Below are 20,878 nucleotides of genomic sequence, written 5' to 3' on the forward strand. Positions count from 1 at the left end.
GGTGGGGTGCTGTTTTTGGAAACAAGCAGACGTGTTTTTCTAATCCTGGACAAGCCCTTTAAAGGGGTCATCCGATTAAAAAAAAAAACTGTGTATCAGATGCCTTATTTGGGAATTCGGAGTTGATGCAATGAGCGTCTCGCTCTGGAGGACCTGCCCTGTCCTACATGACACAGACGACCCATTCATGTGAATAGACATTGTTGTGATGCCTCATTACACCTGTGGTGGCGCTGCAGGGATTGTGAACACTTTTCCCACCAGCGTTGGCCACAGATCACAGATGATCGATGGTGGTCCCAGCAGAGTGATACTTTAGGAGGGTGCCTCAAGGGACCCTTCTCACAAGTACAGATTGTCCAAGCAGAGAGCCCCTTTAATGCTTATATTACAATAAGCGATCATGGGCTTCCAATAGATTTAGCATTTACCATATCAGCCGTAGTTTTTTTTGGTTGGTACGCTAAGCTTTTGGGTTAAAAAAAATTTAATATGTAATTGTAAATTTCCTGCAGGGCCGTTACTTCCTGCTTCTGTCCTTTTAAAAATTCCGACTTCATATTCTTTTGCTTACTAGACAAATAGGGTAAGAGCCAAAATGCCAAGAGTTCAGATTGCACAAAGAGAGCGATATTAAAAGTTCACATGCTGTGATAGCTTCGATAATCCTGAAAAGGCAAAATCCTTGTGGCGTTCCGCCAGCGCCGGTCTCCAGTCATGGGGTTGGGTTTTGTGCTGTCTTCTGGATGTACTAAGTTTTTAATTTTTAAAATATATATTTTTTTTATCAGTCCCAGGATCTCCTGAGGCCTCTCTGGCTTAATGGCTCATGTGACATCTCCTCGTATGTCCATGTGATAGCGGCAGTCGTAAGCCAGAGATTGTGCTTTCTTCACCCAAGTGCTTACTCAGAAACGCTCTATTGTAGACATGCTCTAGAAGGAGGAGAGCGGCCGATCATTTCTGAAGTATTATGGCCTCCTCCATGGAGGACGTCTGAGTCCTGTTCCAGGAGTTGTGCTGGCCTGCCTGCTGACTCCATTTTTTAGCATCAGGAAGAAAAGGAGCATCAAATTTTATGGGGCGTGTCCTTTCTGCTGCAGCTTTCTCGCTATTGCAGCTCAGGGTGTGTCCCCTTAACTAAAGCTCTCTCCCTATCGCAGCTCAGGGGGTGTCCTTTCTGCTGCAGCTCTCCCGCTGTCTCAGCTGAGGGTATGTGTCCTGTATGCTGCAGCTTTGTCCCAATCACAGCTCAGGGGGTGTCCTTTCTGCTGCAGCTCTCTCACTATCTCAGCTGAGGGTATGTGTCCTGTATGCTGCAGCTCTGTCCCTATCACAGCTTAGGGGATGCCCTCCCTATCTCAGCTCAGGGGTTGTTCCCTTTCTGCTGCAGCTTTCTCACTAGCTCAACTCAGGGGTTTGTGTCCTTTCAGCTGCAGATCTCCCCCTGGCAGAGCTCAAGGGTCATGTACTGTTTACTGCAGCCATTTATCACACAACTCTGGGGGCATATCCGTTCAGCTGCAGCTCTGTCCCTATCACTGCTCCAGGGTGTGTCCTTTCTTCTGCAGTTCTCTCCCTGTAACATTCACTGCTTTTTATATTAGATCCACCTGGTGGCAGTTGAAGGATGGAACTGAGCATGTGTGTCCACTTCAATGATGTTGGTGAGGTGGACAGAGAAATGAGGAAAAGAATAATGGACAGCAGGAGGCGCTGTACAGATAGTGGCTATATTACATTTTTTATTACATGCAATTACTAAAGTATTCAGATCGTTTTTTGAAAACTGTAGAATATTTTTCATGGGACATCCCCTTTAAATTATTTTTTTTAGAAGTTTTATATTCACTTTATCCTGGGAGGAGGGGGGGGAGAAGGGCTATGACAACTGTGTTAAGCACGTTTCTCTTTCAAATGAAAGGTTGTCACTTTTCAAGCCCACTGACCGGCTGTCTATCTCTGCTGTATTACTTATAACACTATAGAACAGCAGTAACTTTCTATAGAATTGCACCTTCACTGAGGCTTCTTGCAGTTTTTGGATGTGGGGTCACTGAGCACTTAGGGGTTAATTCGCTCTGCACGCTCTTCCACTAGATGGGCTCTGACCTGGGACAGGTAGCTGACTCATTTCACTTCTGAAGCAAACCACATGAAGAAACAAGCTCCGCTTTGTGATGGAACATTTTGTACGCTACGTACGACCTGTATGGGGGCGATACATTGCTTTGCGGGCGAGGACTCTGCTGTCTCGTTTCGTAAGGCTATGAAAGAACGGGTAATAACATGAACTAGCCTTATTAAAGGGGTTGTCAGACCCCCCCCTATTATGAGCTGTAGCTAAGTATGTAGATGACATGGTTACCCGGCCTGAATACTTTTGTAATTGCATGTAATTAAAAATTTTGTACAGCCACTGAGTTATTCACTGAACTCTGTATAGCGCCACCTGCTGTTTGTTCTTTTTCTTATTTCTTTGTCCGGCTCACTGAGATGGCCGCACATGCTCAGTTTAATCTTTCAACTGCCTCCTGAGCTGTGGTAGGGAAAGAGCAGCAGCAGAATGGACACGCCCATTGAGCTGCAGCAGAAAGGACACTCCTCCTACATTCAAGCAGAGCAATGAATGTGGAGATCTCCGGACCCATGTGAGGTCCAGGGCTGGTTCTAGCTTTGTTAGAAAAAGATTGTCATGTACTATACGATGTCTGATTTTCATTTTTTACATTAATCATGGGATAACCCCTTTAAGGGGATAATCCCGCCGATCCTACCTACTGGCTGCTGGAATGTGCCTGAAATTGATGGCCTAGCCTAAGGATAGTTATGTTATTTACATGGAGAATCAAGTGAAAAAAGGAAAAAAAGATAATGCTATTATTATTATTATTATTATTTATTTTTTTTTTTTTCAATTTCCCCCAAAAATAATAAAATGTAATGAATAATATGTAACCCAAAATGATTTTTATTAAAGGGGTTCTCCCATGACTAATGTAAAAAATTTAAATCAGGCATCATAGTAGGGCTGAAACGATTGCTCAATTGAATCAAACACAAAAAAATCCTCTGCAAATTATTTACATTGAGGATTCATTTGTGTCATGTGACCACGGAGCGGGAGTGAAGCGCTTGCTATTACTCACCCACCTGCCCGCACCGCGCTGCACTCCGCTGAGGGAAACTTTGTGCGCGCGTCCAGCGGCCATGCCGGTCGGCAGTCTGCTGCCTTTCAGTGTGGAGTGTTCTTCCAGCAGCCTGCTCCGCAGCGCACCCCCTTTGGTCCTGGGCTGCAGGATGAAGAGGACAGGGGTCGCCTCGCCAGCCGCCCGGATCCGGGAGGAACATGAGAGGAAGCCAAGGACACGCTGAACCGGCCGCCCGAGCACATCAAGGGGGAGATCCAGGAGGAGAATGACCGGCTGCGGGCGCAGGGCAGGGGCACGGCCGCAGGCAGGTTAAATCCCCGGCCCTTCAAAGAGCCTATCGGAGTGGTGGGCAAGGAGCCTGCGGATCCTGATGTCAGGCAGAAGCGGGATAACATCAAGGAGGTGAGGAGCCTGGGGAATGGGTCTGGTGTAACAGGTGATGCCAGCCACTGCTGGTACCATGTGCTGGCACTGGAGGATGACATGACAGGTCACACTGGTGCAGAGGAGGGGGCGAGACTTACAGTCTAGGTGGCACTTTATGTCCTGCTGGGATCAGGACTCGGTGCCAGTTTACTGCGGTATGTGGGTTATGCAGCTTATTGTGGTAGCTGTCATCTACCAGGCATGCTGCTGCTCCACAGCGTATGCCTTGATGGCACTGGGGGGCAAGCTGGTGGCACTGGGGGGCAAGCTGGTGGCAGCTGGTGGCAGTGAGGGGGCAAGCTGGTGGCACTGGGGGATAGTGGAGCTGATGGCACTGGGGAACTGATGCACTAGGGCTGATCGCACAGTGGGGACAAAGGGTGTTGGGGACTGATGGCAGAGGGTCTGATGAGTTTTTATAAAGGGAAACAGTCTATTAATTCATTTTTTCTTATTAGAATACTCAATTAATCGGTAGAATACTCTATTTCTAAAAGAATCGTTTACTGCCCTACATCATATAGTAAACTGAAATCTCTTTCTAACAAAGCTAGAACCAGCCCTGTACCTCACATGGATCCAGAGATCTCCTCATTCATTGCTCTGCCAGATTTGTATCAAGCTGGCAGCTCAAGGGGCGTGTCCTTTCTGCTAGCAGCTCAATGGGAGTGTCCTTTCTGCTGGCGGCTCAAGGGGCGTGTCATTTCTGCTGGCGGCTCAAGGGGCGTGTCCTTTCTGCTGGCGGCTCAAGGGGCGTGTCCATTCTGCTAGCAGCTCAAGGGGAGTGTGCTTTCTGCTGGCAGCTCTCTCCCTATCACAGCTCAGGAGGCAGTTGAAGTATGAAACTGAGCATGTGCGGCCATCTCTATGAGCCGGACAAAGAAATAAGAAAAAGAACAAACAGCTGGTGGCGCTATACAGATGCATTTTATTGAATAATTCAGTAGCAATAATAATTTTTTAATTCCATGCGATTATAAATGTATTCAGAGATCCAGGTGCTGGTGTGGAAACTGTAGAATATTTTCTGTGGGACATCCCCTTTAAAGGGGTTCTCTGGGCTTTTTATATTAATGACCTATCCTCAAGATCAGTCCGACACCTGGCAGAACCCCTTAAATGACATTTATCTTGTGCTTCTAGTGAGCTAACCCCCTTATTAAGCGACCTTGTGCTTGATTACGAGCTAAAGAATTCACATTAACCTGGCTGCGAACAGAACACTTACCTGGTGTCCTCCTTTCCATCTTCTCAGCTGCAGATCCACTGATTCCCGGCCTCCTCTTCTGCCATCCAAGACGGCCGCGCCACTTCTCTGACTACTTGGTGCGTACTGTGCATGTGGTAGTCCAAAACACTCCCTGCTGCTCACGTGAACAGTGCTGGCCAATCGAAGAGCAGGGCTGGACAACCAGTTGATGTATTGGACTACGGACGGACAGTGTGAGAAGCGGTGCGGCCGGGAACCGGTAGATGTGCAGCTGAAAAGGAGGGAGCCAGGTAAGTGTTCTGTACATGGCCCAGCTAATGGGATAAAAAATAAATAAATAATAATAAATTTGTTCTTTTAAACTGGAGGTCCACTTTAAATTGTCTCCCATTGCTGTTGTCTCTTCTGCCTCTGCTCTGTATGTATACCGCATTTCAAGATGAGCCACATAATGCTAAAAACAGCAGCAGCCGCTCTGAAAAGGAGATGTGGTCAGAAAGAGAGAAGTTAAGCCGCCTGATGGGATTTCGAAAACCTATATAAATAGTCACAGCACACATCTAAGTATGCCAACCGTTACACAATATCCAAGAAACCCTTTTGGCTTTGAGTTTACCCTATGGCACAGTATTAAGAGATGGCAGCATTAAAGGGCATCTGTCAGCAGTTTTGCACCTATGAAAACTGTTGCATGTGCGCTTGGCAGCTGAAGGCATCTGTGTTGGCCCCGTGTTCATATGTGTCCGCATTACTGAGAAAAAATATATTTTATTATATGCAAATGAGCTTCTAGGAGCAAAGGGGGCGTTACCATTACACCTAGAGGCTCTGCTCTCTCTGCAACTGCGGTGCTCCCTGCACTTTAATTGACAGGGCCAGGTATGATCATGTGTACAGTGCCTGACCCTGTCAAAGTGCAGAGAGAGCAGAGGATGTGAAAGTAAAGGCAACGCCCCCGTTGCACATATTAAACCTTAATTTCTCTCAGCAATGCAGGCACATATGGACACGGGACCAACACAGATGCCTTCAGCTGCCAAGTGCACATGGAACAGGTCAGTGTCATAGGGACAAATCTGCTGACAGATGGACTTTAAGTGATAGAAGGGCCATTTGATGAGGTGAGATGACCCCTTTAAAGGAACTGCTCCAGATGTCATCGGGGTTCAGCAGGTTTCTGAAGTGAAAATCATTGGGTGTTCCTGAATGTGTCCCATCTGACATCAGGCTAGCCCCCTTGTAGTAGTCCTTTCAGGAACATCCCATATGTTCAGGCCTTGTTCCTGTTGACCTCCAGATAACCACTGTTTGGAGCTGTGATAGTCCTCTGACTGTGGCGCTCAGTCCGCGCTGGCTCTTACATTGTATCTATCAGCCGCCAATTTGCTGATACGGCCTAATCTGCTTCCCGATAACACGGCTTGTTTTATACAGTTTATATGAACTAAGCAAAGCTGTGCGCGCAGATGTGCCGAGTCCTGCGGTATTCTTCATCTGAGGTATTGTAGAGTCCAGCTCATAGACCCTGACCCCATGGGCAGAGCTACCAGGGTAGCGGGCATAGCAGTGGGCCCAACAACTAAAGGTCCATTATCACACAGCAGTAAGGTGCAGGGGCGTTACTGTGACATCACTTATTATCCATGTACTGTGACATCACTGTGTTTATTATCTCTGTACTGTGACATCACTGTGTTTATTATCTCTGTACTGTGACATCACTGTGTTTATTATCCCTGTACTGTGACATCACTGTGTTTATTATCCCTGTACTGTGACATCACTGTGTTTATTATCCCTGTACTGTGACATCACTGTTTATTATATCCGTACTGTGACATCACTGTGTTTATTATCCCTGGACTGTGACATCACTGTATTTATTATCCCTGTACTGTGACATCACTGTGTTTTATTATCCCTGGACTGTGACATCACTGTGATTATTATCCCTGGACTGTGACATCACTGTGATTATTATCCCTGGACTGTGACATCACTGTGTTTATTATCCCTGGACTGTGACATCACTGTGATTATTATCCCTGTACTGTGACATCACTGTGTTTATTACCCCTGTACGGTGACATCACTGTGTTTATTATCCCTGGACTGTGACATCGCTGCGTGTAATATATTATCCATGCACTGTGACATCACTGTGTGCTTTGGCCTATTCTTTGACATCACTGTGCATCATATCTGTGGTGTGGCATTACTGTGCATTGTCCATGTGCTCACTGTGAAATAATTACTGTATGTTCATTATCCTTATGACATCACGGAGTAGATTTTCTGTGCGCTCTGACATCACTATAGGCATCATCATTGGACCATGACATCTCTGTGTTAATTACCGCTGCGCTGTGACATCCCTGTGTGCATTGTACCTGTGCTTTGACATTAGTGTGTGCAATCTCTATTCTGCGACACCACTTTGTGCATTATCTATTTGTTAATTGTGGCATCAGTTTGTGCCTTATCCTATACTATGACATCATGGAATAGATTATTTGAGCGCTGTGACATCACTACATGTGTTATTTCTGTGCTTGTTCAGAATGTATATGGCAAAGTGGGGAGACCAAAATAGTCATTAGCTTTTTGTGATCATGGTTCAGTGGGGCCCCATCTTAAGCTTTGCTGTTGGGCCCATCTAGCACAGAATTTGGAATTAATTGTCCACAGCGGCCATTATTATTAAGATTGCAAATTAAATAAAAGACTAAATAGTAATGCAGCCCTGCCCATCGCACCACATACAGTAGATCGCTTAGAATTTACCCCCAATCATTGGTGCCAGAGAAGGTTCACCAGAACCACCGGCAGATGCCTTCTCTCTGAGGAGCTTCAAGACATCCTACAAAATATTCCAGTATAATTTTGGTCTATGTTTTTTTTTTTGGTTCTCAAGACATTAGACTGTGCCAGATTCTTACTATTGAAAACACAATTTGAGACGTACTAGATCTCCTTATGGAGAGCACAGATTCTGCGCGAGGAGTCTTATGGGCCAGAAAACACTCCTGGAATTCTGGTAAGAAAGGGATACAGTTAAGCTCTTAACAAGCTCTACCTCTAATGCCACCAGATGTAAGGCAGCTATCCTATAAGTACATGGTCAATCTTTTAAAAAAGGCCTTTGATAAAAACTAAGCCAGCATCTCATCTGCAGACAGCTGTTTTGGGCTGATTGCCCCTCATCCCAGAATAACTGAGGAGCATTGCCTGGCTTGTAAGACTCCTTACGCTCATTAGGCGGTGTCCATAAGGAGATATGGTATTCCCAAATCCTGACCTTGTGAAGCTAGAGCTCTCTGCTCTGATGAGAGGCAATCCCCCCCCAAAACAGCTGTCTGCAGATGAGTTGCTGGCTTAGTTATTGTCCAAGTCATGTCTTGAAACCGGTTTAAAAGGTCAACCATTGACTTGTAGGATATCTGACATCTGGTGGCCTCAGAGGCAGAGCTTGCTAAGAGCTCATTTCTATTGAGAACACATGCATGCTTGGCTGAGCCCAGAATGCATGTGTGTGGAGAGAGGTGGGCGGGAAGGAATAACTGTTAGGCTGACTATGCCTCTTCGTAATGCAGAGGATAGTGCAGTTCTCATAAACCTCGGAGGCCTAGTGCTCGGATTTTCTTAGGATCACATCTATATTTTCTTTTTTGGAAGGGGAAGAACACTAATGAGCTCTTCAGGGAAAAAGGCATGTAGCCCGCTATCCGACGTCCCTGACTCTACAGCAGTTTGTGTGATAACAGTGCGGCTGATATTAGCATTTGCAAAATGCATTGCAATGTTTTGCACTCGCGCGGAAAAATCGCTTTTTTTTTTTTTTTACCGCAACGCACCCGCATCTTATCTGTGCAAAAAACATGATGCCCGTGTGAAAGAGGCCTAACAGTACAGAGCGTACAGACCTGCGCCCACAATGCTGACACGGTCACACATAGCTGAAGCAGGTGCTTCCTGTCTAACCGCATCTACTGGTGTATATACTGTATGATACTATCTTTTTATTATTATTTAAAAAAATAATAATTTGTTGGATCAGTTATCTGCATTGGCTTAAAACCCTAGTAATATATCTTTGTTTCCCTTTCTTGATTTTTAGCATTTTTGAGCTGTACAAAGCTCATTTTCCATGGAAACTGTCAGCAGGTAGGATGGGTGTTGTTTATGGGAATTTTTTTATTCTAATTATGTCACGCTTTGAATACCGAGTCGGGCTGTGCGCAAACGAAGAGAGTGATATCCAAATGACTAATAGATACAAATTGCAGCTTGTTGATGGTTTCCAGGTATATCTATATAGGTGTGTGTGTATAAATATATATAAATATATATGGAAAAATTCAAAAGGGGACATATATCAAAACTGTAAGGCCTCATGCACACGACCGTTGTTGCACACGACCGACGCGGATGACAATCTTGTGTGCCTCCCCGTTTTTTCATGGACCCATTGACTTGAATGGGTCCGCGAACCGTTTTCCGTGAAAAAAATAGGACAGGTTATATTTTTTTGACGGACTGGAACCACGGATCACGGACGCGGATGACAAACGGTGCATTAGCCGAGTTTTCAACGGACCCACTGAAAGTCTATGGGTCCGAAAAAACTAACGGAAAACGGAACAATGGACACGGAACACAACAACAGTCGTGTGCATGAGGCCTAAAGGAAAGAAAAACTGGCTTAGTTGCCCATAGCAACCAATCAGAATCCACATTTATTTTTCAGAGCCATTTTGGAAAATTAAAGATGGAATCTGATTGGTGGCTAGGGGCAACTAAACCTGTTCTCTGTTTCACGAGTTTTGATAAGTCCCCCCCCCCCCAAAGACATTTATAGACTTGTCTAAAAGGGAAACTGTAGGTTTGCCCATAGCAACCAATCACAGCGCAGCTTTCATTTTATATTCTGCTCTTGAAAAATGAAAGCTGCGCTGTGATTGGTTGCTATGGGCCACAAGCACAGATTTGGTTTTGGGCCGTAAATCTGCCTCAGAGGCAGATATATTACAAAAGTGGGAAATGTTGGGCGATTATTTTTTCATATTTTTTTTCACAGCCTTTGGCTACATGCACACGACCGTATGTGTTTTGCGGTCCGCAAATTGTGACGTCCATATGTCATCCTTTTTTTGGGGTTGTTTTTTTTTGCGGATCCATTGTAAAAATGCAAAACGGACAAGAATAGGACATGCTCAATTTTTTTTGCGGGGCTACAGAACGGACATACGGATGCGGATAGCACACGGTATGCTGTCCACATTCTTGGCAGGCCCGTTGAAATGAATGGGTCTGCCTCCTATCCACACAAAAAGACGAAACGGACACGGAAACGAATCACATTTGTGTGCATGTAGCCTTTATCAGTTCGCTGGGTTTGCACGCCCAGGTAGTCACATTCAACCGCAACCACGGGGTGTGCACACAGGGCAGATTTATGAAACTCTAATAGGAAAAACTGCCCATATAGCCCATGGCAACCAGTCGCAGCGCAGCTTTCATTTTGTATTCTGCTCTTGGAAAGTCCAAGCTGTGCCGTGATTAGTTGTAGAGATGAGCGAAAAGATACTACAGAATCGATTCGTCCAATCAGCAGGGCTTGGAATGAAGAAGCCCTGCTGATTGGACCAATCGATTCTGTAGAATTTTTTTGTTCATCTCTAATTTGTTGCTATGGGGAACAAAGGCCGTATTAGTTTTAGACAGTTTCGTAAATTTGTGATCATTTGGACAATTTTGCCAGTAACCCCCCAGTTTTATCCAAAGAACGGTGCACCCATTAACATAGTTATGAATCTTTGTCGGTAAAACGGCGGTATTAACATGCGAAATCTTGCAGCCGATCAACGCGCTCTTTGAAATCCTCGCCTGTGGGCGAGGTCTTGGTGGCATGCGACTATCACAGCATGGTGACCCGGCCATTTGGTGGCCCTATAACTTTTGATTCGACCTGTGCAACTTATTTTAACGTCCATTTTTCCGATGTCTGCCTCAGTTATAGTCCTCACTGTAAGGGTTAAACCATGCCAGAAGATCTGTTACTCCCAGAAGCCATTGAGTTATATCTGCTAATTCTGACAAGACCAAGGCTAAGGTGATGGAAGTAATGGGTTCCGGCCTCCCGTTTCTGCAGCGCTATCATACTGATCGGCGGCCTGTATCTGTATTGTGAGAGCCCCTCCGTTATCACAGCCCCCTCAGATCAGAGCAAAACTCTGACTTCCCTGCCGCTAATCTGAGCTGTACAAGTTTCCACTCCCAGAATCCTTTCTGATTAAATACTGGCAAACATTCTCTCACGTGCTGAAGTATGGCTGTCTGTTTTTTTGTTTTGTTTTTTATAACCCTATCCGAGGGCTTTATGAGCATCCACCTGATCCCGAGGGCTTTATGAGTGTCTACCTGATCCCGAGGGCTTTATGAGCGTCTACCTGATCCCGAGGGCTTTATGAGCGTCTACCTGATCCCGAGGGCTTTATGAGCGTCTACCTGATCCCGAGGGCTTTATGAGCGTCTACCTGATCCCGAGGGCGGCTTTATGAGCGTCTACCTGATCCCGAGGGCTTTATGAGCGCCTACCTGATCCCGAGGGCTTTATGAGCGCCTCCCTGATCCCGAGGGCTTTATGAGCGCCTCCCTGATCCCGAGGGCTTTATGAGCGCCTCCCTGATCCCGAGGGCTTTATGAGCGCCTACCTGATCCCGAGGGCTTTATGAGCGCCTACCTGATCCCGAGGGCTTTATGAGCGTCTCCCTGATCCCGAGGGCTTTATGAGCGTCTCCCTGATCCCGAGGGCTTTATGAGCGTCTCCCTGATCTCGAGGGCTTTATGAGCGTCTCCCTGATCTCGAGGGCTTTATGAGCGTCTCCCTGATCTCGAGGGCTTTATGAGCGTCTCCCTGATCTCGAGGGCTTTATGAGCGTCTCCCTGATCTCGAGGGCTTTATGAGCGTCTCCCTGATCTCGAGGGCTTTATGAGCGTCTCCCTGATCTCGAGGGCTTTATGAGCGTCTCCCTGATCTCGAGGGCTTTATGAGCGTCTCCCTGATCTCGAGGGCTTTATGAGCGTCTCCCTGATCTCGAGGGCTTTATGAGCGTCTCCCTGATCTCGAGGGCTTTATGAGCGTCTCCCTGATCTCGAGGGCTTTATGAGCGTCTCCCTGATCTCGAGGGCTTTATGAGCGTCTCCCTGATCTCGAGGGCTTTATGAGCGTCTCCCTGATCTCGAGGGCTTTATGAGCGTCTCCCTGATCTCGAGGGCTTTGAGCGTCTCCCTGATCTCGAGGCCTTTATGAGCGTCTCCCTGATCGTATTAATAGTGGTGATTTTCTCCTCATATCCTGTTTCTGTTGGTCGTCATCTTGGAGACTTCTAGAATGGTTTCTCTACGTTCCTAAGCCATTTAAACATCCCCCCCCACCCCCCACCCCACACTCGAATACTCTAAAGCAACATGAGGACAGTGCGACCCCCCCCCCCCCAACCTGCAGTATATGTAGAGAACTTTGGCCCTAAAAGAGCATTTTATCACTGCTGTCATTTTAAGGCAGCTCATCTTGTGTGGTCTTATAAATGTAGCACCAAGTGGTGCAGAATTTCTCATAGTCCAGGATAATATGGACAGAGATAAGAGGCCCATACACCTCCAAAAGCTGTCATTAGCTATTTGACAATAAAAGTAAAATTTAAAGGGGTTTTCCAGTTTGCCTTAACATCCTTTAAAATCATATTTTTTGAAGATCTGTAACTTATTTATTTTCCCTTTATCGCTCCTATTTTCCGTTCTGTGCTGTGGTCACATGACCATGTCCATGTAGCCCTTTCTTATTTCCTGCGAAGTTATGTCCATGGGCGGGGCAGTGATAGGGGAGTGTCTATGTTACTAGCTGGGTGGGAGGAGCTATAAACTAGGGGCGAGGCTGGGGTTGTGGCAGAGGAAGGAGAAGTGCATCATGGGTTTGGTTGGGTACAGCAGCAGGAAGTGCTACCTACAGAATGGAAACAAACCACAGTGATTGGTTTACATGGTGAAAACGGGTCAGGAGAGTCCAAATTGAAAGAAAAAAAAATGAAAAAAGCACAGCAAGATGTCCATGAGGTAATCATGTAGGTTTATATATTTTAGGTGTCTGATGATCCAGAACATTTGATTATCCAGCACCTGCCAGGTCCTATCTATTTGTTCGTAGGGGAGCAGTTTTTCCGTTATAGAGAATCCTGCAAGTCATGGTGGTAAGGGCCTTTATCAGTGCCTGTATGACAGGGGCTTACACACCACGTTATTATCTCGGGTCCTTGTTAGCAGCCAGAGCTGCCGATTGCGAGACGACCTGGGGTCAGAGGTCATTCCAGGACACTGCACTTTTTTCCCCACATGTAAACAGGAAGGTGTGTCCCTGTCATCCAATAGTGCATGTCCTGGGGCGAAACGTCGGGTGCAGCAGCTGGTGACCTGTGCACAAACACGTCCTGGGAAACTCTGCCCTGTCGCATGATTTCAGAACCTTTCACCTAGCTCCTTCCATTGCAGGGGATTTGGGGGTGCAAATTGGATTCTGGCCCCTAAAAGTTCCTCCTATCATTACATCATCGCCACTTCAGTGTCTGGTATTGCATTCACTAGAATGACTCTGTACCAGCCACCGCCATGGACAAAAGTGGGCGCTCTTTCCAATGTGACACCCAGATCCCTCCAATAGACGTGTCTTCTTGTATCGTTCCTTTAATGTCCTAGAGTTGGGACCATTACGGGTTTCCAGGATGAGGCCTCATGCACATGACCGTGTCTGCATTCTGATCCGTGTGCGTTCCGTGGCTTTGTCACTCCCATCGAAAGAAAGGCTAAAACTGACAAGTATAGGACATGTTCTATAACGTACGGAAGAAAAAAACAAAACAAAAAACGGATCCACACTGATGTGGATGTGGATGCATGGCCCCAAGGAGATGAATGGGTCAATGAGCTGTCTGCAAACAGGAAAAATATGTGAGGTTCTATCGGAAAATTCATAGTTAAGAGGGGGGTCCTTTGATCAGGATCACAAAAGAGCGTCTCTATTTCAGGAGGACCTGTCTTTGGTTGGAATGGACACGTAATACTTAATTTCTCCTGTGGTGGCGCTGCAGGAAAATCATTTACTACCACAGAGTATGCCTGATCGCCGGAGGTTCCAGCAGGTGGACACCTTGTGATTTAGCTATTGTCAAGGCACCCTTCTAACAAGTGGGACACCCCCTTTAATTTGGAAGAGTGGATGCACCCTTCTTTTTTTTAGATAGATGATAGACCATGGTGCGATATTCGGGCACAGGCCTCTTTATGTCCCCCTAAACCACCACGTTGAGTCACCCTGGCCAAATCAAGTTCACCAAAGGCCATGTATACTGTATGGTGGTTGTTTGCTCAGGCCTAAATGACCTGTTGTATGCCAAATCTTATCTTCTTTTATTTATTTTTTATTTTTTGCTATCTTACTGTAGAAGTTTCTAACCAGCGGCAGCAGGGATATCACCGTTGCGGCGCCGGAGCCCTGGGTTCGAATCTGACCAGGGACCACAGCTGTATGAAGTCTGTATGTTCTGTCTTGGTGCTATCATACTTTTCAACTTTAAATCCCCCGTTGTAGAATATTTTAAGCCCTGCCCCCCTTTTGCTGCAAATTAGGGCAACCTCCACCTACTTTCGATTCGGTTATCGGTAAATCTTGGTCTGTTGACTAATATGTGTTGTCAGGCTGGTGTGGCACTATAACTTCCAGCATACGCAAGCAGGCTAGGGGTAGTAGTTCCATGACAGAACTTTATAGAAGTTGTCCAGGATTTTTATATTGATGGCCTGTCCTAAGGATAGGTCATCAATATCCGATTAGTGGAGGTCGGACTTTCTGGGACACCCGCCGATCAGCTGCGGTGCTTCAGCCTCCTCACCGCATACCAAGCACAGCTTCGTGCTTGGTATTGCACCCCTGGCCCATTCACTGAGCTGCTCCCAGGCCATGTGAACGATGAACATGATGTCATAGGCCTCGCAAGACAGCGATCGGCGAGGGTGCCAGATGTCGACCCCATCGAGATATTGATGACCGATCCTTATGATAGGCCATCAATATGAAAACCCCTTTAATGTCAGGAGTGGTGATAGGTCCTCTTTAATTTATTTTTATTTTTTCAACCCTTTCCTTTGTAAGGATATATTGTCACACTTAGTAATACATTATATCTGTGTTCCTTTTATGTCTTTTGTGTGTCTTTTAAGTAGATATACAAAATCAACCCACAGCTGCAAGCAAAGCAACCAGTGGAAAAAAGCCCTCGGCTTCCGACCTCGTCATTGTCACCTAGTGGCGAGTTTGTTCTTTGTAAGCACCAATATTACAGCACACTTCTTAGCGAGATTTTCTATAAAGACACCTAAATTATATGTATTAAAATAAAGCACAAAGTCCTAAACTAATTTTGTATTTAAACTCATTAAAAGAAAAGAGGGAAAGAGTTATGACATTTACATACATAATATGTCGCCACCTGGTGTTCAAAGAGTATAGTAATGTGCGCATCTACCTACTGAGCCGAGGGCTGGTGGTCACACATGCTCAGGTCTCTGCATGGTTATCCTATGTAGGGCAGCCAATAAAAAAGGAGCAGAGCCTTTGCAGTACAGCTGAGACGACTGCTCCTGCAGGGGAAGTACGAAGGGACTGTCAGCTGCCAGAGGGGGAAGGAGGCTGATTGTTTAGAATCTCCACAGTACATATTAGCAGCATCGGCAGTGGACACGTGGAAGCGAAAAATGATGAAAGGGTATTCTTTTATGGAAAAAAAAACACTTAAAATTACCTCCATTAACTGCCTTTCTGGACTTTTGGTAGGATTTCCCCTTTGAAAAAAAAAATTCTGATATTGCTTGGTTTTATTTTTTCTGGCAAAGCTGAGTGATAACCATTGTGGGGTTGTATGCGATGAATTAGAAATATGAATTAAACTAATTAGAAATATTGCTAATCAATAAATGAGGCGGAGCTGCAATACCAGATACAACCCACGAGTGGTGCTGCCTCCTTTTTACTAATTTTAACTCTGAGGACCCATCAGCTCTCCAGACATGTCTGCTGCACATATTACTTCTGTTCTCCATGGAATCAAAATTCTGGTGCACGGCTCCAAAGGGGTTAAAGTTGTGTGGTTCCTCTGTTGTTCTTCCTGGACATGCAGTAATAAATTGACACCTTGTCAGAGGGGTCCGTCCCTACACAGTCCGACATTGTCAGCACTGATTGGTTCATGTCGGAACACACCCCATTGACAAGGGGAATGGTCACAACCGGTTTTCTATTTAGTCATATGTTTCCAGGAGGAACAACAGAGGAATATCATGATACAGAGTTAAAAGTAACAATGCTGCAGAATCATTTCGTGGTGAATACACCGATTTACTAAAACATGAGGAGAGAGAAGAGGTCCCCTTTAAGCAAAGCTGGGTGACAATCCCCTTGACAACGAAAACGGCGGCCACGGTGCGAACAAGGCCCAGAGTCACTTCATAGAGGACGGATTAGACACTTTACATTATTCAGCATTTTATAAGCCCTGTTATCCATTTCATTTTAGGATAAGAAAATCATAATATCCCAACCATCAAGAGGACCAAGTGCCTATATCCCCGAGAAAGAGGTAAATGCATTCAACAGCTTCATATACAGCGAGGAGACGCCATCTTCTTAATCATGGCCTCCTCCATGTGATCTAAACCTAAATCATAAAGACAATCGCTTCTCCACTAATCATCTATATCACCAATTCTAGCAATCTATACACGCCATCTGTGTGAGCTGCTGTCTGTCCGTCCTCGTGGTCCTGTGTCTGTCTTCCTGTGTACATTGTTAGATGTGATAAGGATACGGTGAAGCCTGTGTGACAGGACCAATGTAGAATGGTCTTCTAGAATAGTCGTCCTGTCATGGAATGTGACCAGTCTACATAGGGACCGATGGAAGTGAGGTAGATAAGAAATTCCACCGCACATCCAAGGTGTAAAAAACAAGTAGATACTTTTATTCACCAGACAGCGACGTTTCGGTCCACTTGCTGGGACCTTTCAATGCTTCGAGAGAGGTCCCAGTAAGTGGACCGAAACGTCGCTGTCTGGTGAATAAAAGTATCTACTTGTTTTTTACGCCTTCGATGTGCCGCAGAATTTCTTATCTATTTGATATCTTGGTGGTGGATCGTCCATACGGCCGATGGCACTCTGCATCTACAAGTTAGGCCGAATGCACACGGCCGTGTTCCGCGGCCGAGAGCGGTCCGTGGTATGCCGGGCTGGATTCCTGTTCAGAGCAGGAGCGCACTGCGTCATTGGTTGCTATGACGCCGTGCACTTCATGCCTCGTATAGTGTATTACTGTAGTGCAGCGGCGGCATGAAGCGCACGGCATCATAGCAACCAACGACGCCGTGCGCTCCTGCTCTGAACAGGAATCCAGCCCGGCATACCACGGACCGCTCTCGGCCGCGGAACACAACTGCTGTGCTGCCCAACTTTTGTATCTTCTTTCTTTCTAAATGGATAGATAGATAGATAGATAGATAGATAGATAGAAAGATATATAGATAGATATGAGATACATATAGATATGAGAGATAGATATTAGATGGATAGATGATCCAAAAACAAAAATGAGGCAGCACTAGTTCAAGTGAAGTGAAGATAGGAGGTGGACCTTCTTTATTCACTCCACACAACGTTTCGGCCCTGCTCTATGAGACCTTTGGCAAGCCTCGTTGAGCAGGGCTGAAACCTTGCGTGGGGTGAAAAAAAAAGGTCCACCTCCTATCTTCACTTCTCTTGAACTAGTGCTGCCTCATTTTTGTTTTTGGATTATCCATTGGACTGATTGCCTACGGTCTGGGAGGGATTGCACCAGTTTTCCTTCACCTCTGACAGTGCAGCTGTGTTTTCATTTTTCTTGATTGATAGAGACAGATAGGTGTCCTAGATATTAGATAGATATTAGATAGATAGATAGATAGACAGATAGATATTAGATAGATAGATAGATAGATAGACAGATATTAGATAGATATAGATAGATAGATAATCGATAGATGTGAGACAGACAGATGTTCGATAGGTGGATAGATATTAGATTAGATACATATCTGATACACAGAAGTATTAGATATGTAGATATTAGATGGATGGATCATTTACCATGTTATGTTGGATTTTCCTCGGAGTTTCCCCATGACGAGGCATTTTCTCTGTGCTTTTATAAGGAAGGAACTTGGAATAGGAAACAGGAAAGGGATGAGCATGAAGGAAAACAAAATCTCCTTATTCTTGTGTGTCCATCCCCCGGACCTGCAGGACATCTCGTTAGTTCATTGCACGCCCTTCATAGGTGAAGATCTTGCGTGTATGTGAAGCCAGGGAGATATCCGGCACGCCCCCGGAGGCGGTGGGGTGTACAGTGACCGGCTCTGTGCAGGTTTAGGCCATTCTAGGTTCTCTATGTAATAGAAATGGGGAAAAAGTGTCAAAGATTTCCAGGACCTATGAAATGGGCATCACTGGTAAACTGGGTCGGGGGTCAATGAAGGGTATTGGTATTATCCCAAGGTTCATCTGCGTGCGTGCCCCGCGCCACCAGTTCATCTCCCAGACTCGGTGTCTTATAACTGTTCTTCCACAGCATAATGCCGAAGTCACCGGTTAAGACGGCGGTATTTTAGAAAGTTAAAGGGTTTTTCTGAGACTGAAATATCCTCAGGATAGGCCATTAACCTCGGTTCTGTGGTGGTGTGATTCCCGACACGCCCGCCTTTTAGGGGCCACTTCTGGGACAAGGGCTGCAGCCTTTTTACAGCTCACCAAGCACAGCGCCGTACATTGTATAGTGGTCGCGCTTGGTATTGCAGCTCAGTCCTGTTTACTCGAATAGGACTGAGCGCCAGAAAGGTCACATGATCAACGGACATGACATCTTAGGCCGAAGAGGAAGAGGCCGTCGTGCTCGCCCAATCACTGTGGCCCCTTTAAACTCCTGCCAACCCCCACCTGAAGTTTTAGCAGCCCCAAAGTTTCTGACGGCTTCCCGCAGTTGTACGGGGAAGTCTTGGAGCTTATCTTCCCATCCATCTCTTTCATGTTCTCCAGTTTCCTCGTGATCGGGGGTCACTGGGTTTGTCTGGTAAAATGAGCGCGCTGCTGAGCTTGCATCTCAGGCCGGGTGGGGAACGTAGGCTCCATGTTTGCATTCTTACTAAAAATAACCCCGCATGAAAAGAGAGAGGAGGGAGATTTAATGAACGCACACGCTTCACATGCCAAAAAATAAGTGCTCCCTCCCACCACTAACTTTTTATCAGATGCTTTCCATGAAGTCCTGATCATGGGGGGGGGGGGGCAGATGAGGGACAATAAAGTCACGCCCCTCCCCCGGCTGGAGTGGCTGATACCAGGGAACAGTACAATACATTCAGCTCCAGCACATGCAGAGAACCGAGTCTGCTCACAGCCTTTTGTAGTGGGTTTTAGGAATTTCTTCTGGGGTTGATGAGTCAGCGGGTTCACGGTACATTGAAGAACACCGACTCGCTTGCCAGCAGGCCCCGCAAATAACAGATCGGCAGCTTGTTTTCTGATTTTATTCAGCTTTGCTTTGCTTTGGATCAGCTGAAAAAGTGGTGTTTTTTTCCCCTCTATTTGCACCAGCATGGCAGTGAAGTGTATTTACTGTGATGCCGAAAACTCTTCACAGCCCTTTTCTGCTACAGATGCAGTTATATTACTGACATCACTGGGAGCTGTGTGCCTTCATAAGTCAGGAGCTCCCCCTAGTGGATGGCAGCTGTGTGCCTTCATAAGTCAGGAGCTCCCCCTAGTGGATGGCAGCTGTGTGCCTTCATAAGTCAGGAGCTCCCCCTAGTGGATGGCAGCTGTGTGCCTTCATAAGTCAGGAGCTCCCCCTAGTGGATGGCAGCTGTGTGCCTTCATAAGTCAGGAGCTCCCCCTAGTGGTGGTTTCAGGCAGTCAGAATATTATAATTTAGCCTCATGCCTGGGAGGCAGGGATTATGGAGCTGTATGCCGGAAAAATTAAACTCTGACCCCTAGTTGGCGCTCTAAATTGATGGAATTTGGCCCCAATGTTTTTTTTTTTTTTTCCCCGTGGTTATAATAATATGGAACATTTAATAATCTGCTATCAGGGTGTATATCGGCAGCACTCAAATTTTTTTTTTAAAAAAGTTAGTCTTTTCGTTCAGCCATCTGTTCATATGCAGTGTTTCAGCACTATTGGGCCTTTCTCAGGCAATGTAGACAGATTATTTTAGTGAAAAAAAAAGATCTAGAAGGATGGATAATGTTAGATATTTAGGTGGAGAGATCAATTGATACATCATAGATGATGGATGAATAGATAGATATTAGACAGATATATATCAGATAGATATGAGATGGATGGATAGAGAGATATGAGAGAGAGAGAGAGATGAGAGAGAGATATGAGAGAGAGAGAGATATGAGAGAGAGAGAGATATGAGAGAGAGAGAGATATGAGAGAGAGAGATATGAGAGAGAGAGATATGAGAGAGAGAGAGAGAGAGAGATATGAGAGAGAGAGAGAGAGATATGAGAGAGAGAGAGATATGAGAGAGAGAGAGATATGAGAGAGAGAGATATGAGAGAGAGAGAGATATGAGAGAGAGAGAGATATGAGAGAGAGAGAGATATGAGAGAGAGAGAGAGATATGAGAGAGAGAGAGATATGAGAGAGAGAGAGATATGAGAGAGAGAGAGATATGAGAGAGAGAGAGAGATATGAGAGAGAGAGAGATATGAGAGAGAGAGAGATATGAGAGAGAGAGATATGAGAGAGAGAGAGATATGAGAGAGAGAGAGATATGAGAGAGAGAGATATGAGAGAGAGAGAGATATGAGAGAGAGAGAGATATGAGAGAGAGAGAGATATGAGAGAGAGAGAGAGAGAGAGATGTGTGTGTGTGAGAGAGAGAGAGATGTGTGTGTGTGAGAGAGAGAGAGAGAGAGAGAGAGATGTGTGTGTGTGTGAG

General features: G+C 45.7%; 1 protein-coding gene across 3 annotated transcripts in view; it reads left to right on the plus strand.

Annotated features, from left to right (window-relative positions):
* Positions 1-20,878, plus strand: part of SESN3 (sestrin 3) — a 75,650-nt gene that overhangs the window by 31,380 nt on the left and 23,392 nt on the right. For 2 of the 3 annotated variants that reach the window (XR_006388201.1, XM_044284916.1), the window contains exon 2: positions 16,413-16,475. The exons of the other annotated variant lie outside the window; for it this stretch is intronic. Coding sequence is in view for 1 of the 2 variants with exons in the window: in XM_044284916.1 (XP_044140851.1) it covers positions 16,413-16,475 (63 nt within the window). In the remaining variant the exon portion in view is untranslated. The remainder of the gene's footprint in view (positions 1-16,412; positions 16,476-20,878) is intronic. 3 annotated transcript variants of the gene reach the window in all.

Source organism: Bufo gargarizans, chromosome 3 (genome assembly GCF_014858855.1).
Source record: "Bufo gargarizans isolate SCDJY-AF-19 chromosome 3, ASM1485885v1, whole genome shotgun sequence".
Classification (NCBI taxonomy): Eukaryota; Metazoa; Chordata; class Amphibia; order Anura; family Bufonidae; genus Bufo; species Bufo gargarizans.